This window comes from Sapajus apella, unplaced genomic scaffold, assembly GCF_009761245.1.
Source record: "Sapajus apella isolate SASKATOON/1434 unplaced genomic scaffold, GSC_monkey_1.0 scaffold1, whole genome shotgun sequence".
Lineage (NCBI taxonomy): Eukaryota > Metazoa > Chordata > Mammalia > Primates > Cebidae > Sapajus > Sapajus apella.
Genome location: NW_022436941.1, coordinates 77,256,635 through 77,278,787, shown reverse-complemented (window position 1 = coordinate 77,278,787; position 22,153 = coordinate 77,256,635). Strand labels below are relative to the sequence as shown.

Below are 22,153 nucleotides of genomic sequence, written 5' to 3'. Positions count from 1 at the left end.
TTTACTTTTATCTTCACATTTTAAACACAGTTGAACAAAAGAAATGTTATTAACACATTTTTACAAGAAATTTCTTTTTCCTCAGAATGTCAGAACAAGTTCAGAAACTGAATGTTGATTTTTCTTTGTAAGTTATGGAAAAATAACATGAAAATTTTCATATTTTCCATGTGGTAGGAAAAAGGATATAGGTACAACCTTAATCTTATAAATACATGTGCACAAATATATGTGTTGTGTATTTATGATCTGTTAGTTATAATAAACTGAAAGGAAATAGAATAACATGTTAATATGATATTTTGGGTCATGTGCTCACAGATCATTTTAATTTTTTTCTACTTTTTATATTTTCCAAATCTTCTTCAGTGAAGTTTTAATGACTCTATTATTAGGATTAAGTTAAGTGATTTAAGATGTGTTTTCTACATTCTGAAACACCTTAATGAAAGGCACTGGTTTTTCCGTTTTTCTTTTTTGGAAAGAAAGAGTTTATTTTTTAATCTTTTAAGAAATGGCAGTGACTTTTGCTTTTTGGCTTAGCCCTTGTATTTTACCAGCTGAAATCTATTCAGTTTAAAGATGTAAAATTTGCAGTTATCTGAAAGTCTGGCAACATGTCTTAGTGGTTAAGTGTCTAGGATCTGGAGTCAAAAGACCCATGTTCAAATCCTGATTTCTGTTTGCTACCAAGTAAATGTCTTAAGTTCTTTTAAGCCTCAACCTCTTTATAAATGAAATATATAAATGGTTCATTAAAATAAAGTAATAATAGTACCTCATAGCATTGTAAAGCTTAAATGAAATTAATCATGCAGAGCTAAACCTTAGTTCATTGTCTGGGACATGGTAAACCTGCCATAAATGTTAGTGTTGTTTTTTTTTCCTGCCTCTCTCTGGAAATCTAGGAGCTCTCCCTTCTTCCTTCAAACCTAACTAAACATTGTTGTACACTACAGGATTTTATGAAATCAAGGGTAAACATAATCCAAGCAAGACTTTGATATTCAACACCATTCCCTGCCCATAGGAATTTCCTACTTGTTATATTGGTTTTATGCCTTGTATCACCATATATGTGGCTGGGCCTGTCTCTTCAAACAATATGGTCTGCAGTGTGGTTTCCCAAGTGTGGTCTACAAGATGACTTTAGATGACACAAAGACAACCCTTTATATTTTTTAAATCTATTTTTATGGGTGAGAAAAAAATACAACTAATACATTAAGTCGGTGATTTCATGAATATTTTTTAGGGAAAGGTAAAAATGAGTATTGAAGAAAAATGCAAATTACTGTAAAGAAAAATATTAAGATATAGTACTGTAAGGTATAGCAAAAATCGCAAAGATGGTACTTGAATGGCTGAAGTTCAGGATTCTGATCTAGAGTCTCCTTCCTATGTCTGTGTCCAGGGTACTCATACTGTATCCTTAGAAGTTCAGTAGAACAGGTGAAATCTGTCTTTGACCTAAACCGTTGTCATCTATGATATGCCTCAGGATCTCGCCTTTTATTATTTTTTCTTTCTTTTTTTAAAAAAAACTGAATGGGCTCCATATTTTTCTAAACAAAGAAAAAGGAAATCTGCTATTCTCCTAGGACAATTGACTCGACATCAGCTAGCTTTAAAGTTTTTAAAGTTTGGAAAAATATACTGTTATATCTATGGTCTTTAAATCCATAGATTGTTGACCATTACCACCTTCCTGAATTCACTGTGTTTCAATTAAATATAATATTGTTTAGTATTAAATAAAACGACTATGCATTATTTTACTTAATAATACTCATTGAGTCTACCAATGTCAATTATTTTGTTGTATTAGGACTTACTGAACCTACACATATATTGGATTAAATGTTTTTGTTACCAAGTTAATTTTTAAATGTAAATCAGATCCTAAAATTTTGATACTTGAGCAGGTACCTAAATTTGCTATATTCATGAGGATGGAAATTTTTTGCTATGTTAAGGATTGTCTTTTTAAATATTGCATGTAACCATATTAGTATCAGTAAGTGCACAATTTGTGCATAATTCCTTATTCAGTGGGAGACATAAATTCCATTCCTAGTTCATAAAAATTATACAAGTAGCATTTATTCCAAAAGGAATAGTTTTACAGTAATTTATTGAGGAGATAAACATGTCTGATTACAAAGAATTTATTTAATAAGCTAATAGCTTTATTTTACATTTCTAAAGATGTATACTTTTAAAAACACATCTTTGATGTTACATATTTCTAAACAAAGATTTACTTAGTGATTGTCCTGAAATTAAACTAGCTCATTAATTACTCTTCCTGCCTTTCCATACGCACACACATACACACACACACACACACACACACACACACACACACGTATAACTTTTGATTTAAATCCTTGGGAGGCCTTACATGAAGTTGATAGACCTAAAAGTAGGAATGAAATGTTAATTTGTTTTGTTGCAGATATGCCTGTTATATATATGCATTTAGTAGTGCTACTGAGAACTATAGACCTGTCTGTCCTCTTCCCATGTGCTAAACTTTATTGATGTACATTTAAAAACTTATAGATCACACATGTACTTTGAGGATCCCATGTATTTGAATTTTTATTTTAGACAATAGTTTTCCTCTCTATAACTGTTACTCCAAAAAGATATTCTTACATTTTGGTAATTAGATAAGGACTATATGAAAACATAGGTATTTGACTAACACATTTTGAAAATTGTCATATAAGCATAATTTAATGTGTGCTAAATTACAAATACTAAATTTATAGTAACTTGTTATGATGTATTTATATATGTGAATGTGAATAGTGTTTTAGTAAAAATACATGTACATATATTGAGCCTCTACTATGAGAGAAATGCAGTTGTTATTGTTATAGGCTCCTTTTACCCTAATCCTTGTCCCTACAACTTTTACTACCAGTCCCTTGTCCTACTGTAAATTTATTGGGTAAGATGAGCAAAAGGTAACTCCTCTTTGTAGAACTTGGGGAACTTCTGTGTTAGGATTAAATCCACCTGATTAAATGACTTCGTAATGAAATGCAGAACTTCCCTGACCACATTCTTAAGGTTTATTAGCCTTAGTGGGTTGTCTATGAACTCCCAGCCTTACACTTAATATTACTAAGATGGAAGAAATAAAACCAGCCATTCAGCCTTCTCAGGCTTTCCTCTTATGTCTTTCTTTCTCCTGGACAGTCACTCTCAGGAGTTTCCTGTCCACATTTAATGGAATTTACAGTTAATAGAATATCAGGTAGTGCAAGAGAGAGATTTGTAGGCATCAAGGTTGATTTCTTTAATTGTGTAAGTCAGTATATTTAGCATAGTGTAAGATTGGCCTAGGAGTGGTAAGAGAAAGGAGTATTTTGTAAGGTCCAAATTTCTCTCCCTGACTGGTCTGATCACTGTTAAGCCATGCTGCTCCCTTTATCATTGCTCATTGATGACTTCTCTATCTCAGCTCACATTCCCTGGAGTAAGCAGGCACACTTGTTAAATAGTAGGTAGTAGAAAGCCTACCTGGTTTCTGCAGGCTCAAAGTTTCAATGAGAAAGGAACATGTTTTGAAGCAACCATTTTGACGAAGCTGCTTTGAAAGATATAATGAAAACTTTCTGAAAACAGAAGAAAATAACTAATAGTTTTATGCCTTCTGTATAAACTTAAAATATGCACTAATCAACTCTTTATTATGGAGAAATGTAAGCATTAGACATTCTCATTCCATTCTTGACTTCTCACCAACTTTTTCTTTACTGTCTCTCTGCTTTCATGTTTCTACATTGCTACTATTCCACTCCAGATATTAATTTCTCATCTGAAGAACCATAGACTTTGAAATGAAGATAAAAGATCAAAGAGAGGCAAAACAGCAGCAGTTGGCCTCTCATTGTGGCTCTAACAGTAACATATGAACTTAGTGGCTTGTAAGTGGTAACCTTCAATCCACCATAGCCATAACCAAACCAATGACCAATTTTTGTCATTCTTCTTTTAAGTTCCTTTAAGAGGCAGTGATTTAAATGGGCCACGGAATTCAACCCATGGCTTGGTTCCCTTGGGTTTGTCAATGTATTAGGGACAGGGTGGCTGCAGGGTCTTTGGTCCATTACACACTTAGTAACAGTCATGAATATCAATTTTATTGGGTGATTCCCGCAGCCATTGGTACCTTTAAGATATATACATGTAAATCAGAAGGAGTTGAACTCTCTGTTGATTATTAAAATATTTTTTATTGGCTGTTAGTGCCCTATAGATTGGTTACTCTTTTTCTGTACTTTGAATTTAGAATTTTTTTGTTTGTTTGTTTGTTTTGAGATGGAGTTTCACTCTGTAGCCCAAGCTGGAGTACAGTGACACAATCTCAGCTCACTGTAGCCTCCGCCTCCCAGGCTCAAGCAATTCTCTTGCCTCAGGCACCCAAGTAGAGTAGCTGGGACTACAGGTGTGCATCACCATACCTGGCTAATTTTTGTATTTTAATAGAGATGGAGTTTTACCATGTTGCCCAGGGTGATCTCAAACTCCTGAGCTCAGGCGAGCCACCCACTTCAGTCTCTCAAACTGCTGGGATTATGGGCACGAGCCACTGCGCCAAGCCTACCATTAATTTTTGTACGCTGTGGTAGATAATTATAAATTATTGCAGTAGTTTAGAATTTGCCTTTTGTAATATACCTAATTCAAAATGGAATCTATTCTCCTCCTGTTAATTTAATTATTTAACCAAATAAGGGGTTATGCAATATTAAAGGATTAATTACAGTAACTACTGTAGCATAGATTTAAAAATGTATTAATGACTTTTGTCTTATAGGACAAACTATTCGAGAGAAAAGAATTGTAGAAGCAGCAAAAAAAAAAGAAGTAGACTATGAACCAGGGGATATTCCAACAGAATGGGAAGGTAAGTTTCTGCTTTCAGTAGAATCTCATGGGAGGTAAACTGTTTAACAATATACAAACTCAATAAGACCATATATAATTATATAATGTTTCTCTTTGCAAAAAAATTTTACTGTCTGAATGTTTTAAACTTTGTTTTTTTAACATTGCATTCTTTCAAAGTTGTGAAGGTGCCAACTTTTAGTACGGGGATGCATGTATAGCAAAAAGAACTATTAAGCATTAGGAAAACTGGGACTAAGGTGAGGCAAGCAAAAATCCTAAGATGCAAAATTTAAGCAGGCATATACTTTCGTATGGTGACCCTACACTTGCACAACCCTAGAATTTGAATCCTGTTTCTGGCACTCACTACACACATGAACTTGCAAAGTAACTTAAACTTTTAGTTTTTTCTTTTATAATTCATGCATGACACTTGCTGTAGATACCATTTGGAGTATTTTTTTCAACTCACAATGACCCTATTAACTGACCTATTGTTTAGACAAAAATGGATGCTTGATCCCTTTCCTAAGACTTTGAAATTAAGATAAAAGATCAAAGGGAGACGAAACAGCAGCAGTTGGTCTCTCAGTGTGGCTGTAACAGCAACATATAAACTTAGTAGTTTGTAAGTGGTCACCTTTAATCTACCATCAAAGTTTTATTGCATAAAAAGCTGATTTATTTCAGAAAAGCTGATATTGCAGAGAAAACAGATTTACTCGGAAGAAAACTGAAACTAGTTAACAATGAGAAGTATATAGAGAGAATATTTCCTAGTTTTTCAGCAGCTTTCTGGTTCCCAGTTCAGTTTCTTTCTGAATGAAGTTCAGCTGCCAAGACTGAGTTCAAAATGGTACCCGATAACCATGTTACTTATTTCCCTTTATTGCTTTACAGTGCCTAGCATATTGCCTGGCACATAGTAAGGCACCTAGTAGGTACTTAATCAGTATGCACTGAATTACATGAAATCTAGCTTTTGGTGTATGCAACTAAAAGAACCCTAACTGAAACCTCAATACCTATATTATATATCACTTACACATATCATGTATTTACCTGGATGCCTGATATTATCCCATTACTTTACCATCACTGTGTTTACACTGTAATTAACCCACTGTATTAGGTCATTTTCACACTGCTATAAAGAAATACCTAAGCCCAGGCACGGTGGCTCATGCCTGTAATCCCAGCACTTTGGTAGGCTGAGGCAGGCAGATCATCTGAGGTCAGGTGTTTGAGAGCAGCCTGGCTAACATGGTGAAACCCCATTTCTACTAAAAATACAAAAAATTAGCCAGGTATGGTGGTGCGCATCTATAATCCCAGCTACTCAGGAGGCTGAGGCAGGAGAATCGCTTGAACCCAAGAGGCAGAGGTTGCAGTGAGCTGAGATCGCGCCATTGCACTCCTCTTGGGCAACAAGAGCAAAATTCCATCTCAAAAAAACCCAAAAAACAAAAAAAGATGAAAATCAAGAAATACTCGAGACTGGGTAATTTATAAAGGAAAGAGGTTTAATTGACTCACAGTTTACATGGCTGGGGAGGCCTCAGGAAACTTACAATCATGGCAGAAAATGACAGGGAGGCAAGCACCTTCTTGGCATAGCAGCAGGAGAGAAAAGAATGAAGGAGGAACTTCCAAACACTTATAAAGCCATCAGATCTCATGAAAACTCACTCACTTCACAAGAACAACATGGGGGAAGCCACCCACATGATCTAATCACCTCCCTCCTTCAGTGACGTGGGGATTCCAATTCAAAATGAGATTTGAGTGGGACACAGAGCCAAACCATATCACCCAATAGATGGAGCACTTAAGGCCTAAAAAGGTTAGTTAATTGACCTGGGTTATATAGCTTCATACATGAGGAAACAGTAGGCTCATTGCCTCTTGGCTGACATAGCATGATACCTTACATGTGGTAGCTATAGGCATTATGTTACTTTTATGCCAGCATGTGAATGTAAACATTATTTCAGTAAAAATATTTTTCCATTTCTGCTTACTAGCTATGAAGATACTAGAACTACGAGAAATAGAACATAAAAATAAGTAGATACAAAAGTGTTTTTGAAGAAATACAGAACATAAATTGGCAACTTGTAGGAGGGGCAATTGAGCTTTCTCCTTTTAGCAGACTCTCCAGTGTTATAAGTTACATTTACAATTCTTAGATAATTCTTGCACCTTCTTATAATGAGTCTGTTTTTATCATTTTTTCCAATAATAGTATAGAATTAAGATGTTTATAGAAATAAAGTCATAAATAAATGAGTAGGCAATGACTCATTTTTCAGCCTTTGAGACTTTCAGAAAGTTTGAATGAAGTTCTGATCTTTTTATGGCTGTCCTGATCTAGTAATTTTGCATAGCTCTCCCATGGAACATATATTTAAAACAAATGTATCAACCAAACACTAAACAAAAATTATTTTTATGGTGGTACACATTAATTAAATGTGAAAAATAAGAACTCAACACCATGAAAAAGTAAATTAAGTGTTTTTGTGTTCAGGTGAATATTATATTTGTCAATTATTAGTAGCAGGATTCTGGTACCTGTAAGTTGCGTATTCTCCCACAATATAGATTAAACAATATGCCCTTTTTGTTTATTTTATAGGTAATTATTAAGGACCTCTACATTCATAGAGCTTATGTTCTGGGGTGGGAGAAAGATGATACACCAGATAAAAAACTAGACTATATTGTATGTTAATGGCCACAGAAAATAAAGCAGGGAAAGGGCATAGGGAGTGTTGGGGAGAATTTTGCAGTTTTCAATAGTGTTTAGAAAAGGCTTTGCTGAGATGACTTCTGAATAAAAACATAAGGAGCTAGTCTTGCAGCTAACTATCTGAGGAGCATTACTGGAGAGCAGCACAAAAGCCCTGAGGCAGGAATGGGCAGAAACATGCTCAGATGTTTAAAGAACAGCAAGGAAGCCAGTGTGACTGGGATAGAATGAGAGAGAAAGTAATAGATAAGTTTACAGAGTTAACAGGATTGTCAATCTGTGGGGCCTTGTAGCCTATTTTAAAGACTCTAGCTTTTACTCTTAGTGAGACTGGAAGCCATTATAGGTTTTGAAAAGAGTAGTCATAAGTCCTGAGGTATATTTAACAGGATCACTATGGCTGCTGCATTGCAAATAGACTTAGGGGAACATAGGCAAAATATGGAGACAGGAAGCTCTTGTAATAATTTAGGCAAGAGATTAATTGTGACTTGGGCCAGAGTAATAGTGGGGGGTGGAAAGAAGTAGTTGCATTCTGGATCTATTATAAAAGTAGGGCCAACAGAATTTGATGACATATTGGATGTGGAACATCTGAGGAAAGCAGTCAATAATGACTCTTAAGCTGTTTTGGTCTCACCTGGAAAAAGGAGTTGCTGTTAATATTCATGTGCAGGACTGTGAAAGGAGCAAGTTAGGGGTGGAAAGATGAAATCAATTTTGGACATGCTAAGTTTGAGATGCCTATTAGACATCCAAGTTAAATTGTATGTGAGCTAAGAATTTAGTGGACATATCTGTACTGGAGATAAAATTTAGGAGTTGCCAGCAAATAAATGGCATATAAAGCAATGAGACTGAAGAGATCACAAACAGAATTAGTGTAAATACAAAATGAGAAATTCAAACACTCACCCTTAGGATGCTCCATAGTTTAGTTAGAGGCAATGGAGACCAAAAAGGAGCTGCCAGAGTAGTAGGAGAAAAGAAGAAAAGTGTCATAGAAGCCAAATATCAAAGAGGAAGAAGTAATCAAAATGTCAAATGAGGACTGAAAATTATCTCTGCTTTAAGAAGAGGGATTTCTCACAAAAATAGTTCTGTAGAGTGGTAGGAGCAAATACATGATTAAAAAAAGGATAGCAAGAGAGAATTTGGAGAGACTGAGAATAGAAAGTGTTTATGAGGAGTTTCTCTGTAAAGAAAAGGAGAATGATGAAGCAGTACTTGGAGAGGAAAATGGAGTCAAGAAATACTTTGTTTTGTTTTAAAGACAGAAGAGAATTTTGTAATAGTGTTGGAAAAGTTCCTGTCAGAGAGAAGAATTGCAGGAAAGAGGACGTCCTTGAGAAGACAAGATGAGGAGAACCTAGTACACAGGTGGAAGAGTTGGCCTTTGAGCAAAAGCATGGAAAATTCATCAATAGTGTAGCAGAAAAAGAGTCTGTGGGCATAAATGCAGGTAGATGGGTAGATATTGTAGTGAGAAATTATAAATTCTCTTCTAATTCTTCCTAATGAAATTGAGTGATTTAAGTAGCTTCCTAAATGCAAATAGCAGCTAGAACCCAGATTCGAACCTAAATTATCTGCTTCCAGATTTTTACTCAATATTATATTACACTGCCTACATCATTTATAACTTGACAAACTCCTATTTTTTATTCAAGTTTTGGAGTAGGCATTGCTTCTGTTTGTAAGTTTTTTCTGATTCAGCTCCAAACCCCCAGTGATAAGTGAGATATTCCTTTCTTCTGTTTTCATCTCACTTCGGACCTCCTTCAGTCATGACACATAACACACTATAAGGGGTACATTGTTTACTTATCTGCACCCTCTGCCCTACACTTGAAGATTTTTTAGGATAGGATCCTTACCTTATTCACTTTTGTATTCTCAGGGCCTAGCTCAATAGTTTATGTAAAGTAAATACAAGGTCAATCAACATTTGTTGAATGAATGCATTTCAAATTGAAAGTGTGTAAGTATGTTTAAGGAACAGGTATTTCGGGAAGTTTGCTGACTTGCTGAAAATAGTCCATTTTAAGAAGAAAGACATGGAACAGCAGACCAGATCAATTGTTTTCAAACATACAGAAGATTCGACCAGGTGCAATGGCTTACACCTGTAATCCCAGCACTTTGGGAGGCTGAGGCAGGCAGATCACTTGAGTTCGGGAGTTTTAGACTAGCCTAGGCAATGTGAAACCTCGTCTCTACCAAAAATGCAAAAAATTAGCCAGGTATGGTGGCACGCACTTGTAATCTCAGCTACTCGGGAGGCTGAGGTGGAAGGATTGCTTGAACCTAGGAGACAGAGATTACAGTGAGCTGAGATCATGCCGCTGCACTCCAGTCTGGGTGACAAAGTGAGACCCTGTCTCACAGGGAAAAAACAAACAAACAAACAAACAACATATAGAAGATTCTTGGACAAAGTGTCAGCTGTGGGAGATAGTATAGTACTAACTACTGGGTGATGTTACAAAGTTTCAGTGAAACTTTAATTCATGGCTGTATTTGTAGTTCTTCTGTAGAGCCTCTCATATTTGTCTCTCTATAATTCAGATTGTTGTATTTATCTTTCATTTTTATTTTTCTTGTTTTTGATAAGTTTAAGCTTGTTTCATGTTAATGGTATAATAAACATTTTTTATGAGAACCCTAAAATACATACAAAGCAGAATATAGTTGGAAGAGGCAGAAAGACCCTGATCCAGTTAAGCTTTATTTATCATATGTACTCATTAAAATAGAAGAATAAAACCTCAGAAGAGAGTTAGATAAAAATTACTTTTTAGGTATATTAGACCATACCTATCTGTCATTAACACTGTTAATACTAAATATCTCAGTATAAAATGTCATACCTATTTTTATTGCTTTTAGAATTAATAATTGTTCATAACTACTCAACATTTCTTTCTCAGGCCACGGGAGCTCCTCATCAAGAACTTTCAAAGTAAGCTTCATAAAATAATAGACAAGGGATGGTACTATCCCTGTTCCAGCATCAAGACCTAGGTTACATCCATGCTCTGCAATGGTCATTTACTACCTTGGTCATTTTGGCAAAGGCATTTACCTCCCTATTTTTCATCTATAAAATTAAAATACTGAGTTCATTACCCTTTAAACCTCCATATATCTCTAATGCTCTATCATTCATGACTCAAGAAGTGTCTCAGATCAACTCACAGTACAGCACAGAATCTCTGGACTTCCAGACAATTTGGTTGAACCTCCAATACACTTGAATAGAAAAGATTAGAAAGGATATTCTTGTGTTGTTCCTTACCTTAGCATTCAGTCTTTCACCATTAAATATGTTGTTTGTAGGTTTTTCTCACAGATGCCTTTATCAAGTTGCAGAACTTCCTTTTCTTGAAAGGGGGCCTCTGCCAATCCTCTAGGGTTTGCCCTCTATGTAGTTGTCACCCAACTGGTTCTCTGAACTGTGAACTTACGTAACCTTGCTTTCCCTAGACTCCCAGCACCATCTTCTTAATTTATATAGTCAGTGGGGTTTTGACAGGATTCCCTGCCTGGGGCACAACCAAAATTCAAAGCAGTAATCTGGGGCAATTGTGAGGGCAGCCTTCACTTATTTAACATTCTCTGAGACCTTAGTGTTTCATTATTCAGTGTCCATTGTCTTGAAGACTGTTGTTTTATGTAATTTGTCCCTGTTGCTCCATCTTGACTAGAAGCAAAAGGCAGCTTTTTTATTTAACATAGCTTAATACATTTGAGATTTGCTTGTGTACTTGCATGAGTCAGTAAGTTTATTCCTTTTTATTGCTGACTAGAATTCTGTCATATTGATGTATCTTTTTGCATTAACTAGTTAAAAGACATTTGAGTCCTTTTTACTTTATAGCAGTATGAGTGAAGTTGCAATATTAATTCACATGCACATTCATGTACAAATCTGAGAACATAAACTTTTTGTCAAGTACATCCTTGGACAGGATTGATAGGTTATAAGTATAGATTTGATTTTATAAATAACTGCCAAGACATTTTTCAATGTGGCTGTACCATTTTGTATTTAAGTATAGATTTGGCTTTATAAAAAACTGCCAAGATATTTTTCAATGTGGCTATACTATTTTGCATTCTCATTAGTAGTGTATGAGGGTTCAAGCTGTTCCTCATCTCTAGCCATCGCTGTTGTCAGTTTCATTACATGTGAGCCATTCTGATTGGTGTGTTTTGATATCTCATTGTGGTTTTAATTTTTATTTCTGTAATGTCTAATGACCTGGGTCATCTTTTCATGAACTTATTTGCCATCTGTATATCTTCTTTGGTGTACTCTTATTTATATCTTTTTGCCTGGAATTTATTAAATTAAAAAATTACTTAGTTTTAAGAATTTCTTATGTATCATAGATACAAGTCCTTTATCAGATATGTGATTGACAAATATTTTTTCACAGTCTATGGCTTGTTTTTTCATTCTCTTGACAGTGCCTTTCAAAGAGCACATATTCTTAATTCTAATAATTCCAGTTTTATCATTTTTTCTTTTATATATCATGCTTTTAGCATTGTATGAATGAAATCTTTGCCTCACCTGAGGCCAAGAATATTTTCTCCTGTGATTTCTTCTAGAAGTTTAGGGTTCTACAGTTTTGGGTTTTACATTAAAGTCTATGATACATTTTGAATTAATTTTTGTATAGATAAGCATTTCGTGTTTTATATGGCAATCTAATTTTTCCAGCACCATTTTGTTAAATGACCACTATTTTTTCCATTGAATTGCCTTAGCACCTTTGTCAGACATCAGTTGACTATAGATGTGTCTATTTCTGCATTTTCTATTTCATCCATGGAGTTATTTATTTATCCTTTAGCTAGTGCCAACTGTCTTGATTACTGAGGTTTTGTAACAAGCCTTGATACTATTCTGCCAACTTCTTTCTGAAAATTTTTTTCTTGATTAGGCAGGGCCCATATAATTTTTTTTATATTTGAAATATGTGCAGTTTATTATACATCAATTATACCTCAATAAAGCTGTAAAAGAATAATACAGCCATCTTAGAAAAATTAATTACCAAATGACAATAGTAATAAGGAGACAAGCAGGGGATACAATAAGAAAGTGTCAAAACTGACCCTTTCCCAGTCTCAGGATTTGACTTAATCCAAAAGACTATTTGAAACATGGATTTGCCCAATTTTTTTAAATGAAGAACCTTACCTTGGACATAGATTAGTCTTAAGATACTAGGTTATATAATATGAAGCTATCCCAAGTAGCAGAGCATATAAAGATCAAATGCTCAGACAAACCTGTGTAGTTTTTCCAGAAATATTTAAAGTTGTGTTATACTTAATCCAGGGCTTTCCAAAGTTTCTTTAAATTTAATGATAAGTGTTTTGAATTTTTTTTGAGGTTTTTTAATAGCAAAAGCAGAAACTTATGTACCATTGGAAATCACTTGTTCTTCCCATTGTGATAAAAATGTCTGTAATTAAAACGTTAGCAGAATAAAAAACAATCTGGCAAGGAGCTAAAATATATTTCTTCATCAGAATACATTATTGGAAAGCCAACAGAAAGCATGGCTGAAGGAACATGTATTTGGACAAAGTATGCAGGTACTAGACTGCCAAATGGATGTTACAAATGTTTTTAGCATGTCTTCGCTTATGACAGAAAGACTATACTTCCTAATTTTTGTTAGTCCCCAAAGCAAAGATAAACTAGAGACAATATAGCCTCAGCAGTAAATGGCCCGCTTAATAAAAACAATGATTCACAGGAGAAAAAAACATGCATGAGTATAAGTATTGATGGAGCTGCTGCTTTAGGCTGGAGTAAAGCAAGGACCTGGAATGAAGTTACTGAGATAGCCGTGCAAGTAAAATTCATCATTCTCAGGGAAGAACTAGAAGCCAGGAGCGCACAGGTGTAATTTATTTTTTAGAGATGGGGGTCCCGCTCTGTGGCCCAGGCTGGTCTCAAAGTCCTGGCCTCAAGCCGTCCTCCTGCCTCAGCCTCTCAAGTAGTTGGGGTACAAACACACACCACTATGCCTACAAGTACACTTTACTTTTTCTTTCTTTTTTTTTTTTTTTTTTTTTTTTTAATTTTAGATTCAGAAGTTACATGTGCAGGTTTCTTACATGGATATTGCATGATTCTGAGGTTTGAGCTTCAACTGAACCTGTCACCCAAATAGTGAACATGGTACCCTCCCTAGTGTCTGTTGTTCCCATTTTTATGTTCATGTGTACTCAATATTTAGCTGCCATTTATTAGGGAGAACATGCAGTATTTGGTTTTCTGTTTCTGCGTTAATTCACTTAGGATTATGGCCTCCAGATGTATTCATGTTGCTGCAAAGTACATTATTTCATCCTTTCTAATGGCTGCATACTATTCCATGGTATATATGTATTACATTTTCTTTATCCAGTCCACAATTGATGGGTATCTAATTTGATTCAGTGAATTTGCTATTGTTAATAGTACTGTGATAACTGTGAAATGCATATGTCTTTATGGTAGAACAATTTATTTTCCTCTGGGTATATACTCAGGAAGGAGATTGTTGGGTCAAGTGATAGTTCTATTTTTATTAGTAGTTCTTTGAGTATCACCAAACTGCTTTCCATAGAGGCTGAACTAATTTACAGTCCCACCAACAGTGTATAAATGTTCACATTTCTTTGCAACTTTACCAACATCTGTTATTTTTTGACTTTTTAATAGTAGCCATTCTGACTGATGTAAGATGGTATCTTATTGTGGTTTTGATTTGCATTTCTCAGATTATTAGTGATGTTGAGTATTTTTTCATGTTTGTTGGCCACGTGTATGCCTTTTGAGAAATGTCTTTTCATGCCCTTTGCTCACTTTTTAATGGTGTGGTTTTTTCTTTTTGATTTATTAAAGCCTCTTATAGATTATGGATATTATACTTTGACGTCTTACATTTGAGTCTTTAAATCATCTTGGTTTAATTTTTGTATATGGTGAAAGGTAGGGGTCGAGTTTCATTTGTCTATCAATGGCTAGCCAGTTATCCCAGAACCATTTATTGAATAGGGTTTTCATTCCCCATTGTTTATTTTTGTTGCTCACTGCAACTTCCACCTCCCAGGTTCAAGTGATTCTCCTGCCTCAGCCTCCTGAGTAGCTTGGATTACAAGCACATGCCATCACACCCAGCTAATTTTCTATTTCTGGTAGAGATGGGATTTCACCATGTTGGCCAGGCTGGTCTCAAACTCCTGGCCTCAAGTGATCTGCCTGCCTCCACCTCCCAAAGTGCTGGGATAACAGGTGTGAACCACCTTTCTGGCCTGTAGTTTTCAATCTAGATCTTGCATATATTTTATTAAATTAATACCTAAGGGTTTCTTGATTTTTTTTTTTTGGTGCTATTGCTAGTTGTTTCTTATTTCGATTTCAAATTATTCTTTGATGATACATAGAAATACAATTGATTTTGTATATCAACTGTGCACTTTACATGACATTGTTAAACACACTTATCAATTCTATCATCTTTACTGTAAACTTATTGTGGTTGTCTACATAAACAATCTTTCCTTTCTGTTTCTTCTATTCTCATGTGTAAGCCTTTGTTTTTTCTCACCTTACTGCACTGGCAAGGAACCTCCACAGTAAATGATGAGTAGAACTGGTAAAGTGAACAACTTTGCCTTGTTCTTGGTCTTAAGGGAAAGCATTCAGTTTTTCACTATTAGATATGATATTAGCTGTAAGGTTTTATAGAAGTCTGCGGTCAGATTAAAAAGCTCTCTTTTATTCCTAGATTGCTGGGAGTTTTTATCATGAATGTTATTGGATTTTGTCAAATATCTTTTCTTCATCTATTGAGATTATTTTTATGGTTATTCTCTTTGATTCTGTTAATATGATTTATTACATTGATTGATTTTTATTTTTTAATTATCCTCTCTTTTTATTGTGGTAAAGTATACATAACATAAAAATTTCCATTTTAGCCATTTTTAAGCATACAGTTCAGTAGCATTAGGAACATTCACTCTTTGCAATTATCAGCAGCATTCATCTCCAGAACTTTATTCTTCTTCTCAAACTGAAATTTCATGCCCATTGAAAAATAACTCTACATTTTCTCCTTTCCCCCAGTCTTTGGTGCCCACCATTCTACTTTTTGTCACTGTGAATCTGACTACTCTAGGCACGTCATAGAAGTGGAATCATACAGTATTTACTCTTTTTGTGTCTGGTTTGTTTCCCTCAGCATAATGTCTTCATGGTTCATCCATGTTGTAGACTGTATCAGAATTTCATTCCTTTTTTGAGCTGAATATTATTCCATTGTATATAGATACTATATGTTGTTTATCCATTCATCTAATGATGGACATTGGAGTTGCTTCCCCCTTTTGACTATTGTGAGTAATGCCGCTATGAATATAGGTAAACAAATACCTGTAGAATTAAACCTATGTAAGTAGTACAGTAAATTTAAATGGTCTAGAAATGCTACACAAAAAGCAGAAGTTGTTCAGAATGATATCAAAGACACCTACATCAAACATGACCCAGTTGACATATGACAGTCCACTGAGCAATTGTAAAATGCGTGGTTTTTTTTCCATATGCACATGGAACATTCACCAGGATGGGCCACATATTCTTTCCAAAAATGCAGGAGATCAGAATACTTCTCTACTCATTTAATTAGGCCCTTTTTAACCTGATATCAACCCCTGACAGAAACAATAAAGAGATACTACAGACCAATATCCTACATAGACATAGATGCAGAAATCACTAACAAAATATTAGCAACCTGAATCCAGCAATATATAAAAAGGGCAGTATACCACGATCATGTGGAGTTTATCCCAGTAATACAGATTGATTTAACATTTGAAAATCAATTTATATTCACCATAGTAACAATAAGGAGAAAAATCATGAGTTAATTCCAGTTGGTACAGAAAATAATTGACAAAATTCAATATACATTCATGATTAAAAACTCTTCACAAACTTAAAATAGAAAAGAAGCTCCTCAACCTGATAAAGGGCATTAAGTAAAAAAAAAAAAAAAAAAAAAAAAACCTTATAGTTAACCTCACATTCAATGGTGAAAGGCAGAACACTTTCCCTCTAAGATTGGGAACAAGACAAGGATATCTTTTTTGACTATTTACATTTCACATCATCTTTGAAAATCCCCGTCAATGCAATAAAGCAATAAAAATAAATGAAATGAATACAGATAAGAAAGGACAAAGTAAAACTCTATTTACAGATGACATGACTACATGTAGACAGTCTACAAAATATATGTAAAAATTAATAGGTGAGTTTTATACAGGACAATATAAATTATATATCTACATATTAATACCAAACAATTACTAAGTAATACATTATATTACTTAAAATACTATTAATAACTTGAAGATTTACAGATAAATTTACAAAGTTATATCTAAGACCTTTACATTGGAAAACATAAAATATCAGCCAGGCGAGGTGGCTGACGCCTGTAATCCTAGTACTTTGGGAGGCTGAAGTGGGAGGATCACTTGAAGCCAAGACTTGCAGTCCAACCTGGGCAACATAGCAGCACTTTGTCTCTACAAAAAGTAAGCACTTTAGCGAGGTGTGGTGGTGTGCACCTGTAGTCTTCCCAGCCTACTGTATTCTACTGGGAGAATCACTTTAGCCCAGAAGTTTGAGGTTATAGTGAGCTTCGATCACTCCATAGCTCTCTAGCCTAGGTGACACAGCAAGATCCTGTCTCTTTTAAAAAAAGAAAAGAAAAAAGAAAAAGAAAGAAAAGAAAAATAAAATATTGCTGAGAAAAATTAAAGAAGATTTAAATGGAGAGATGTACAATTTTCATAGATCAGAAGAGTTAATATTTAAAAGATGTTATTTCCCTTCAAACTGATCTCTAAATTCAGTGCCCCCCAACCAAAATACTAGCTGCCTTCATTTTGGAATTGGTATGTTGATTTTAATTTTTTTATTAACATGCAGAGAACCTAGAATACTCAAAACCTTTTTAGAGAAAGCACAAGATTGGAGAATTTAACTTAATATAAATCTACATTTTTCAAGATGGTTTGGTACTACTGTAAGGATAGTTATAAAATTAATGGAACCAACCTGAGTATCCAGAAGTTTTCTTATATTTATATGATCAATTGATGTTTCAATAGCAAAGAAAATTCTTTGCAATTGCTTGTGTTAAACAACTGAATTTCCGTATGGAAAAAATATAAACCTTGAACATTACCTCATATAATCCCCTAAGAAATTTAACTTGGAATTTATCACAGACCTAAATATAAAGCTAAAATTAATAAACTTTTAGAAGAAAAAGATGAAGAAAAATCTTTCAATTATGAGTAGTCAAAAAATTCTTAAATAGGACCCTAAAACACAAAGTTTAAAAAAAAAATGACAAATTAGACTTCATCAGAATTTTACAGTTTCTAATTTTTAAAAGATTTATTTGAGCAAAGGAAAAGACAAGTCGTAGACAGGGAGAACATATCTCACATTAAACTTGTATTCAGAATATGTAAAGCCTAAATGAGAGAAATATTTAATTTTAAAATGGGCAAAAGATAAAAACAGATACTTCACCAAAGAAGATTTGTGGTATGGACTAAATGTTTGTAGTTTTCCCCACACTCTTCCGCCCTATTCATGTGTTGAACCCCTAACTCTAAATATGATAGTATTTAGAGATGTGGGACCTTTGGGAGGTAATTAGAGTTAGATGAGGCCATGAGGGTGAGGCCCTAATCAGATTAGTGCCCTTAGGAGAAAAGGCACCAGAGAGCTGTACTCTTCCCAGCGCATGCATAAAAAAAGAAGTCATGTGGGTATATGTTGAGAAGATGGCTGCCTTCAAGTCTTGAGAAGAGGCCCTAGAAAGAAGCTGATTATACTGGGGCACCTTGATCTCAGACTTTCAGCCTCCAGAACTGTGCGAAAACAAATTTTCTGTTGTTTAAGCCACCCAGTTGTGGTGGTTTGTTATGGCACCCAAGCAGACTAAAACAATATGTAAAATCAGTAGTCATGAAGGGATGCTAATTAAAACAACAGTGAAGTACCGTTACATACAACTAGACTGACTAAAATTTTAAAAACTGACAATACCAACAAAACTGACAATACATTCATGAAGATGTAAAGTACCTGAAACTTTCATATATTTCTGACTAGAGTGTAAAATGTTACAACTGCTTTGGAAAACAGTTCATTAGTTCTTTATCAATTTAAACATATATTTATTCTACAACCTGGACATTCTATAGCTAAGTATTTACCCAGAAACATAAAGACGTAAGTCCAACCAAATTCTTGTACCCAAATTTTTCCCAGCAGCTTTATCATAATAGCCAAAAACTGAAAACCACTCAAATATCCAGCAAGTGAGAGGATAAACAAATTATCATACTTCCATTCAAAGGGATACTACACATCGATAATAATAGTGAACTGCTGATATGCTCACTGTGTTTGTTTTTATTGCTGTCTGTAAACATTACCCCAATAGTAGTAACTTAAAACAAGACACATTTATTATCTTACAGTTTCTGTGCATCAGGAGCCCAAGCTCGGCCTAGCTGGGTTCTCTAGTTAAGGGTTTCACTAAGCTGTAATCAACCCAAGGCTGGTTCTCATCTCGAGACTTGATTAGGAAAAGCTCTACCTTCCCACTTGTGTGGTTGTTGGCAGCATTCAGTTCCTTGCAGTTGTAAGACTGAGAGCTTCACTTTTTTGCTGGTTGCTAGCCAAAGATCACACTGGGTCCTAGAGGTCACTGACAGTTTCTTGCCAATGGGATTTCCCAATATGGCCACATTTTCCTTACAGCCAGCCAGGGATAAAAATACTCCAGCCAAGATGAGCACCATAATCTTATATAATATAATCACACAATCACATATATCCCATCACCTTTGCCACATTCTCATAATTAGAAGCTATGGGTCCTGCACTCACTCAAGGAGAAGAGGTAATACAAATGTATGAATACCAGGAGGTGGTGGTTGTGTAGGCTACCTTAAGACTATCACTTATTGCCTAGGGGCTATGGGTAGGGTAAGGTGGGTGTTTCCATGTAAACAGACTCCAGAACTTTTAGAGGTAATAGAAATGTTCTATCTACTGATTGTGGTGCTAATCACAGGATTGTAAACATTTTGCTAGAAGTTGTGGAATTGTACACTTAAAATGGCTCACTGTATTTTGTAAATTATACCTCAATAAAGTTGATTAAGAAAAAAGGCAGTAATAGCCATGAGCACTGCAAAATTTGTAACCTAAAGATGCCAACTTAATTTGATAATATCTCTAAGACATACTTAAAAGTCAATAATTGGAAAATGATTTATTTCATAATATATCCTTTGAAAGATTTTCACAGTAAAAACTTTGGATCTCTTATTTTCATAGTCCTTTATGAAGTGTCAACACTCAGAACTAGCAAAGATCATTTTTTAAAAGATGAAGCTTTATTACAGTCTCTTCCATAAGTGAAGTAAAACGTATTTCTAATGTCATATCTTTTGGCTGCAGTCTATTGATAACCTTTCCATAATTTTGGTTCTGAATGGTTACCTACTGGATCTAGTAAGAGAGTATTTCATTTACTTTAGCCTCTGTTGACAAAGCTTCTAAATGTGTATTTGTCATTTTTAGTACCATTGGAGATTGGAGGAATGTATGCTTCACGAAGTATTTTCTTGCTTGATTCTTCTAGTCTGTTTAAGTGATTAATGGGTGCTTTAATTTACATACTCACCTTATACTTATTATAGGGTGTTTTATTCTAACAGGAATATTAAACTTCAGTGAAAATCCCATGCATACTGATGAGAATGCAAATGAACACTGATGAAAGAATGCTAGGATCATAAGGTGTAAACTGTCCAGTCATCTTGCTAAATTCATTTCAAACAATCTTTATATTATAATGAGGACAGATATAGATTTCACCACATAAATATCACTAGCAATGGCAAAATTATCATATAATTTATAATTGGATAATGGTTCAGTTACAGACTGTTTTGAAGTTAACAAAAACAACCAAGTAATGACTTGATATTAATGCAACCTTCAGCTGGTCATTTCCTTTGCTGTATGTAGTAGTTGGGAAATTGGGTATGATTATACAAATAAGTGGTCGCGTTGAGCATTTCTGGTTGTAACCTTTACAGGATGCATAATAAATAGTAGTGGCATCACTCATCATCCCAACAGGACATGTCAAGTATCTGGTTTTTGTACAATTATAAATATACAAGCTTATTTCATCAGTTATGTTTATGTATCTGTATAAAGCAAAGATTCGTTAAATGGTCATTGAAAATAAAGCTAATAGAAGCCCCTTTGTCTTTATTAGATAATAGTGTCCCTGACAATAAATAGACTAGGTGGCTTTTAATGCATTCAGAATCTGTTCTGTTATATTCTTATATCAGTGGATGAATTTTATAAACTTAGGCAAAACCAGTAAGCTTTAGAAAACATATAACAGAGTTTCTCCAACCTCTTTATACTTTGGAATTTTTTAAATGATTTGTATTCAAGTGAAGTATTTTGTTTTTCAGCCTTACTAGAGAACTGAAAATGCTATTTTATAGACTCATTTTATAGGGCAAATTGTTATTTAGAGTAGTTTTTCTCATAGTGACAATAGTGTGCATTATGCCATTATACTTTTTCAGCATGGTCTTATGCCCACTGATGTGTGTTCATAGACTCTAGAATACACGGTAATCATTAGTCAGAAGTATAATAATCAATAATTATTTTTATTTTTAATAATATGAAAGTGTTTTTGCATCAAAATATATATTTTTTCACTAAAGGGATATACTTAATGATAGCCCTGGCACAGGGGTTGGCAAACTTTTTCTTTAAAGGTCCAGATGGTATGATAAATATTTTAGGTTTTATGGGCCACTTAGTCTGTTACAACTACTCAACTCTAATGCTGTAGCACTGAAGCAGCCACAGATAATATGTAAACAAATATGTGCCTGTGTTCTAATAAATCTTATTTGTAGAAACTGAAATTTTGAATTCTATATGATTTTCATGTCATGAAATATTGTTCGTCTCTTGATGTTTTTGCAATCATTAAAAAAAGTAAAAAGTGGTGGGCTGAACTTGGCTTGTAGGCTATACTTTGCTGACCCCTGCCCTAGTAGTTCATTTTTCTAAAATTAGAATTAACTTCTAATCTACATTAAAACTGAATATATATTGCTTAAAACCTTTTATAGATATATGGCTCATATTGAGTTATTTTAAAAGGAAGCTCTTTTTTAGAAAAAAATCGTAATTATACATAAGTAACTATTTTTTTTAAACTTTTAAGTTCAGGGGTACATATGCAGGTTTGTTACATAGGTAAATGTGTGTCTGGAGATTTTGATGTGCAGATTATTTCATCACGCAGGTATTAAGTCTAGTAGCCATTAGTTATT

General features: G+C 34.4%; 1 protein-coding gene and 1 long non-coding RNA gene across 2 annotated transcripts in view; both read left to right on the top strand.

Annotated features, from left to right (window-relative positions):
- The window catches only part of NDUFAF2 (NADH:ubiquinone oxidoreductase complex assembly factor 2), a 217,418-nt gene that overhangs the window by 134,574 nt on the left and 60,691 nt on the right, over positions 1–22,153 (top strand). Inside the window, exon 2 of the mRNA XM_032280140.1 lies at positions 4,835–4,924. Within this exon, the coding sequence (XP_032136031.1) occupies positions 4,835–4,924 (90 nt within the window). The remainder of the gene's footprint in view (positions 1–4,834; positions 4,925–22,153) is intronic.
- LOC116553071 lies at positions 6,393–11,732 on the top strand. Its single transcript, XR_004269621.1, has 2 exons — positions 6,393–9,040; positions 10,591–11,732. It is a non-coding gene; the product is annotated as an uncharacterized LOC116553071 (long non-coding RNA).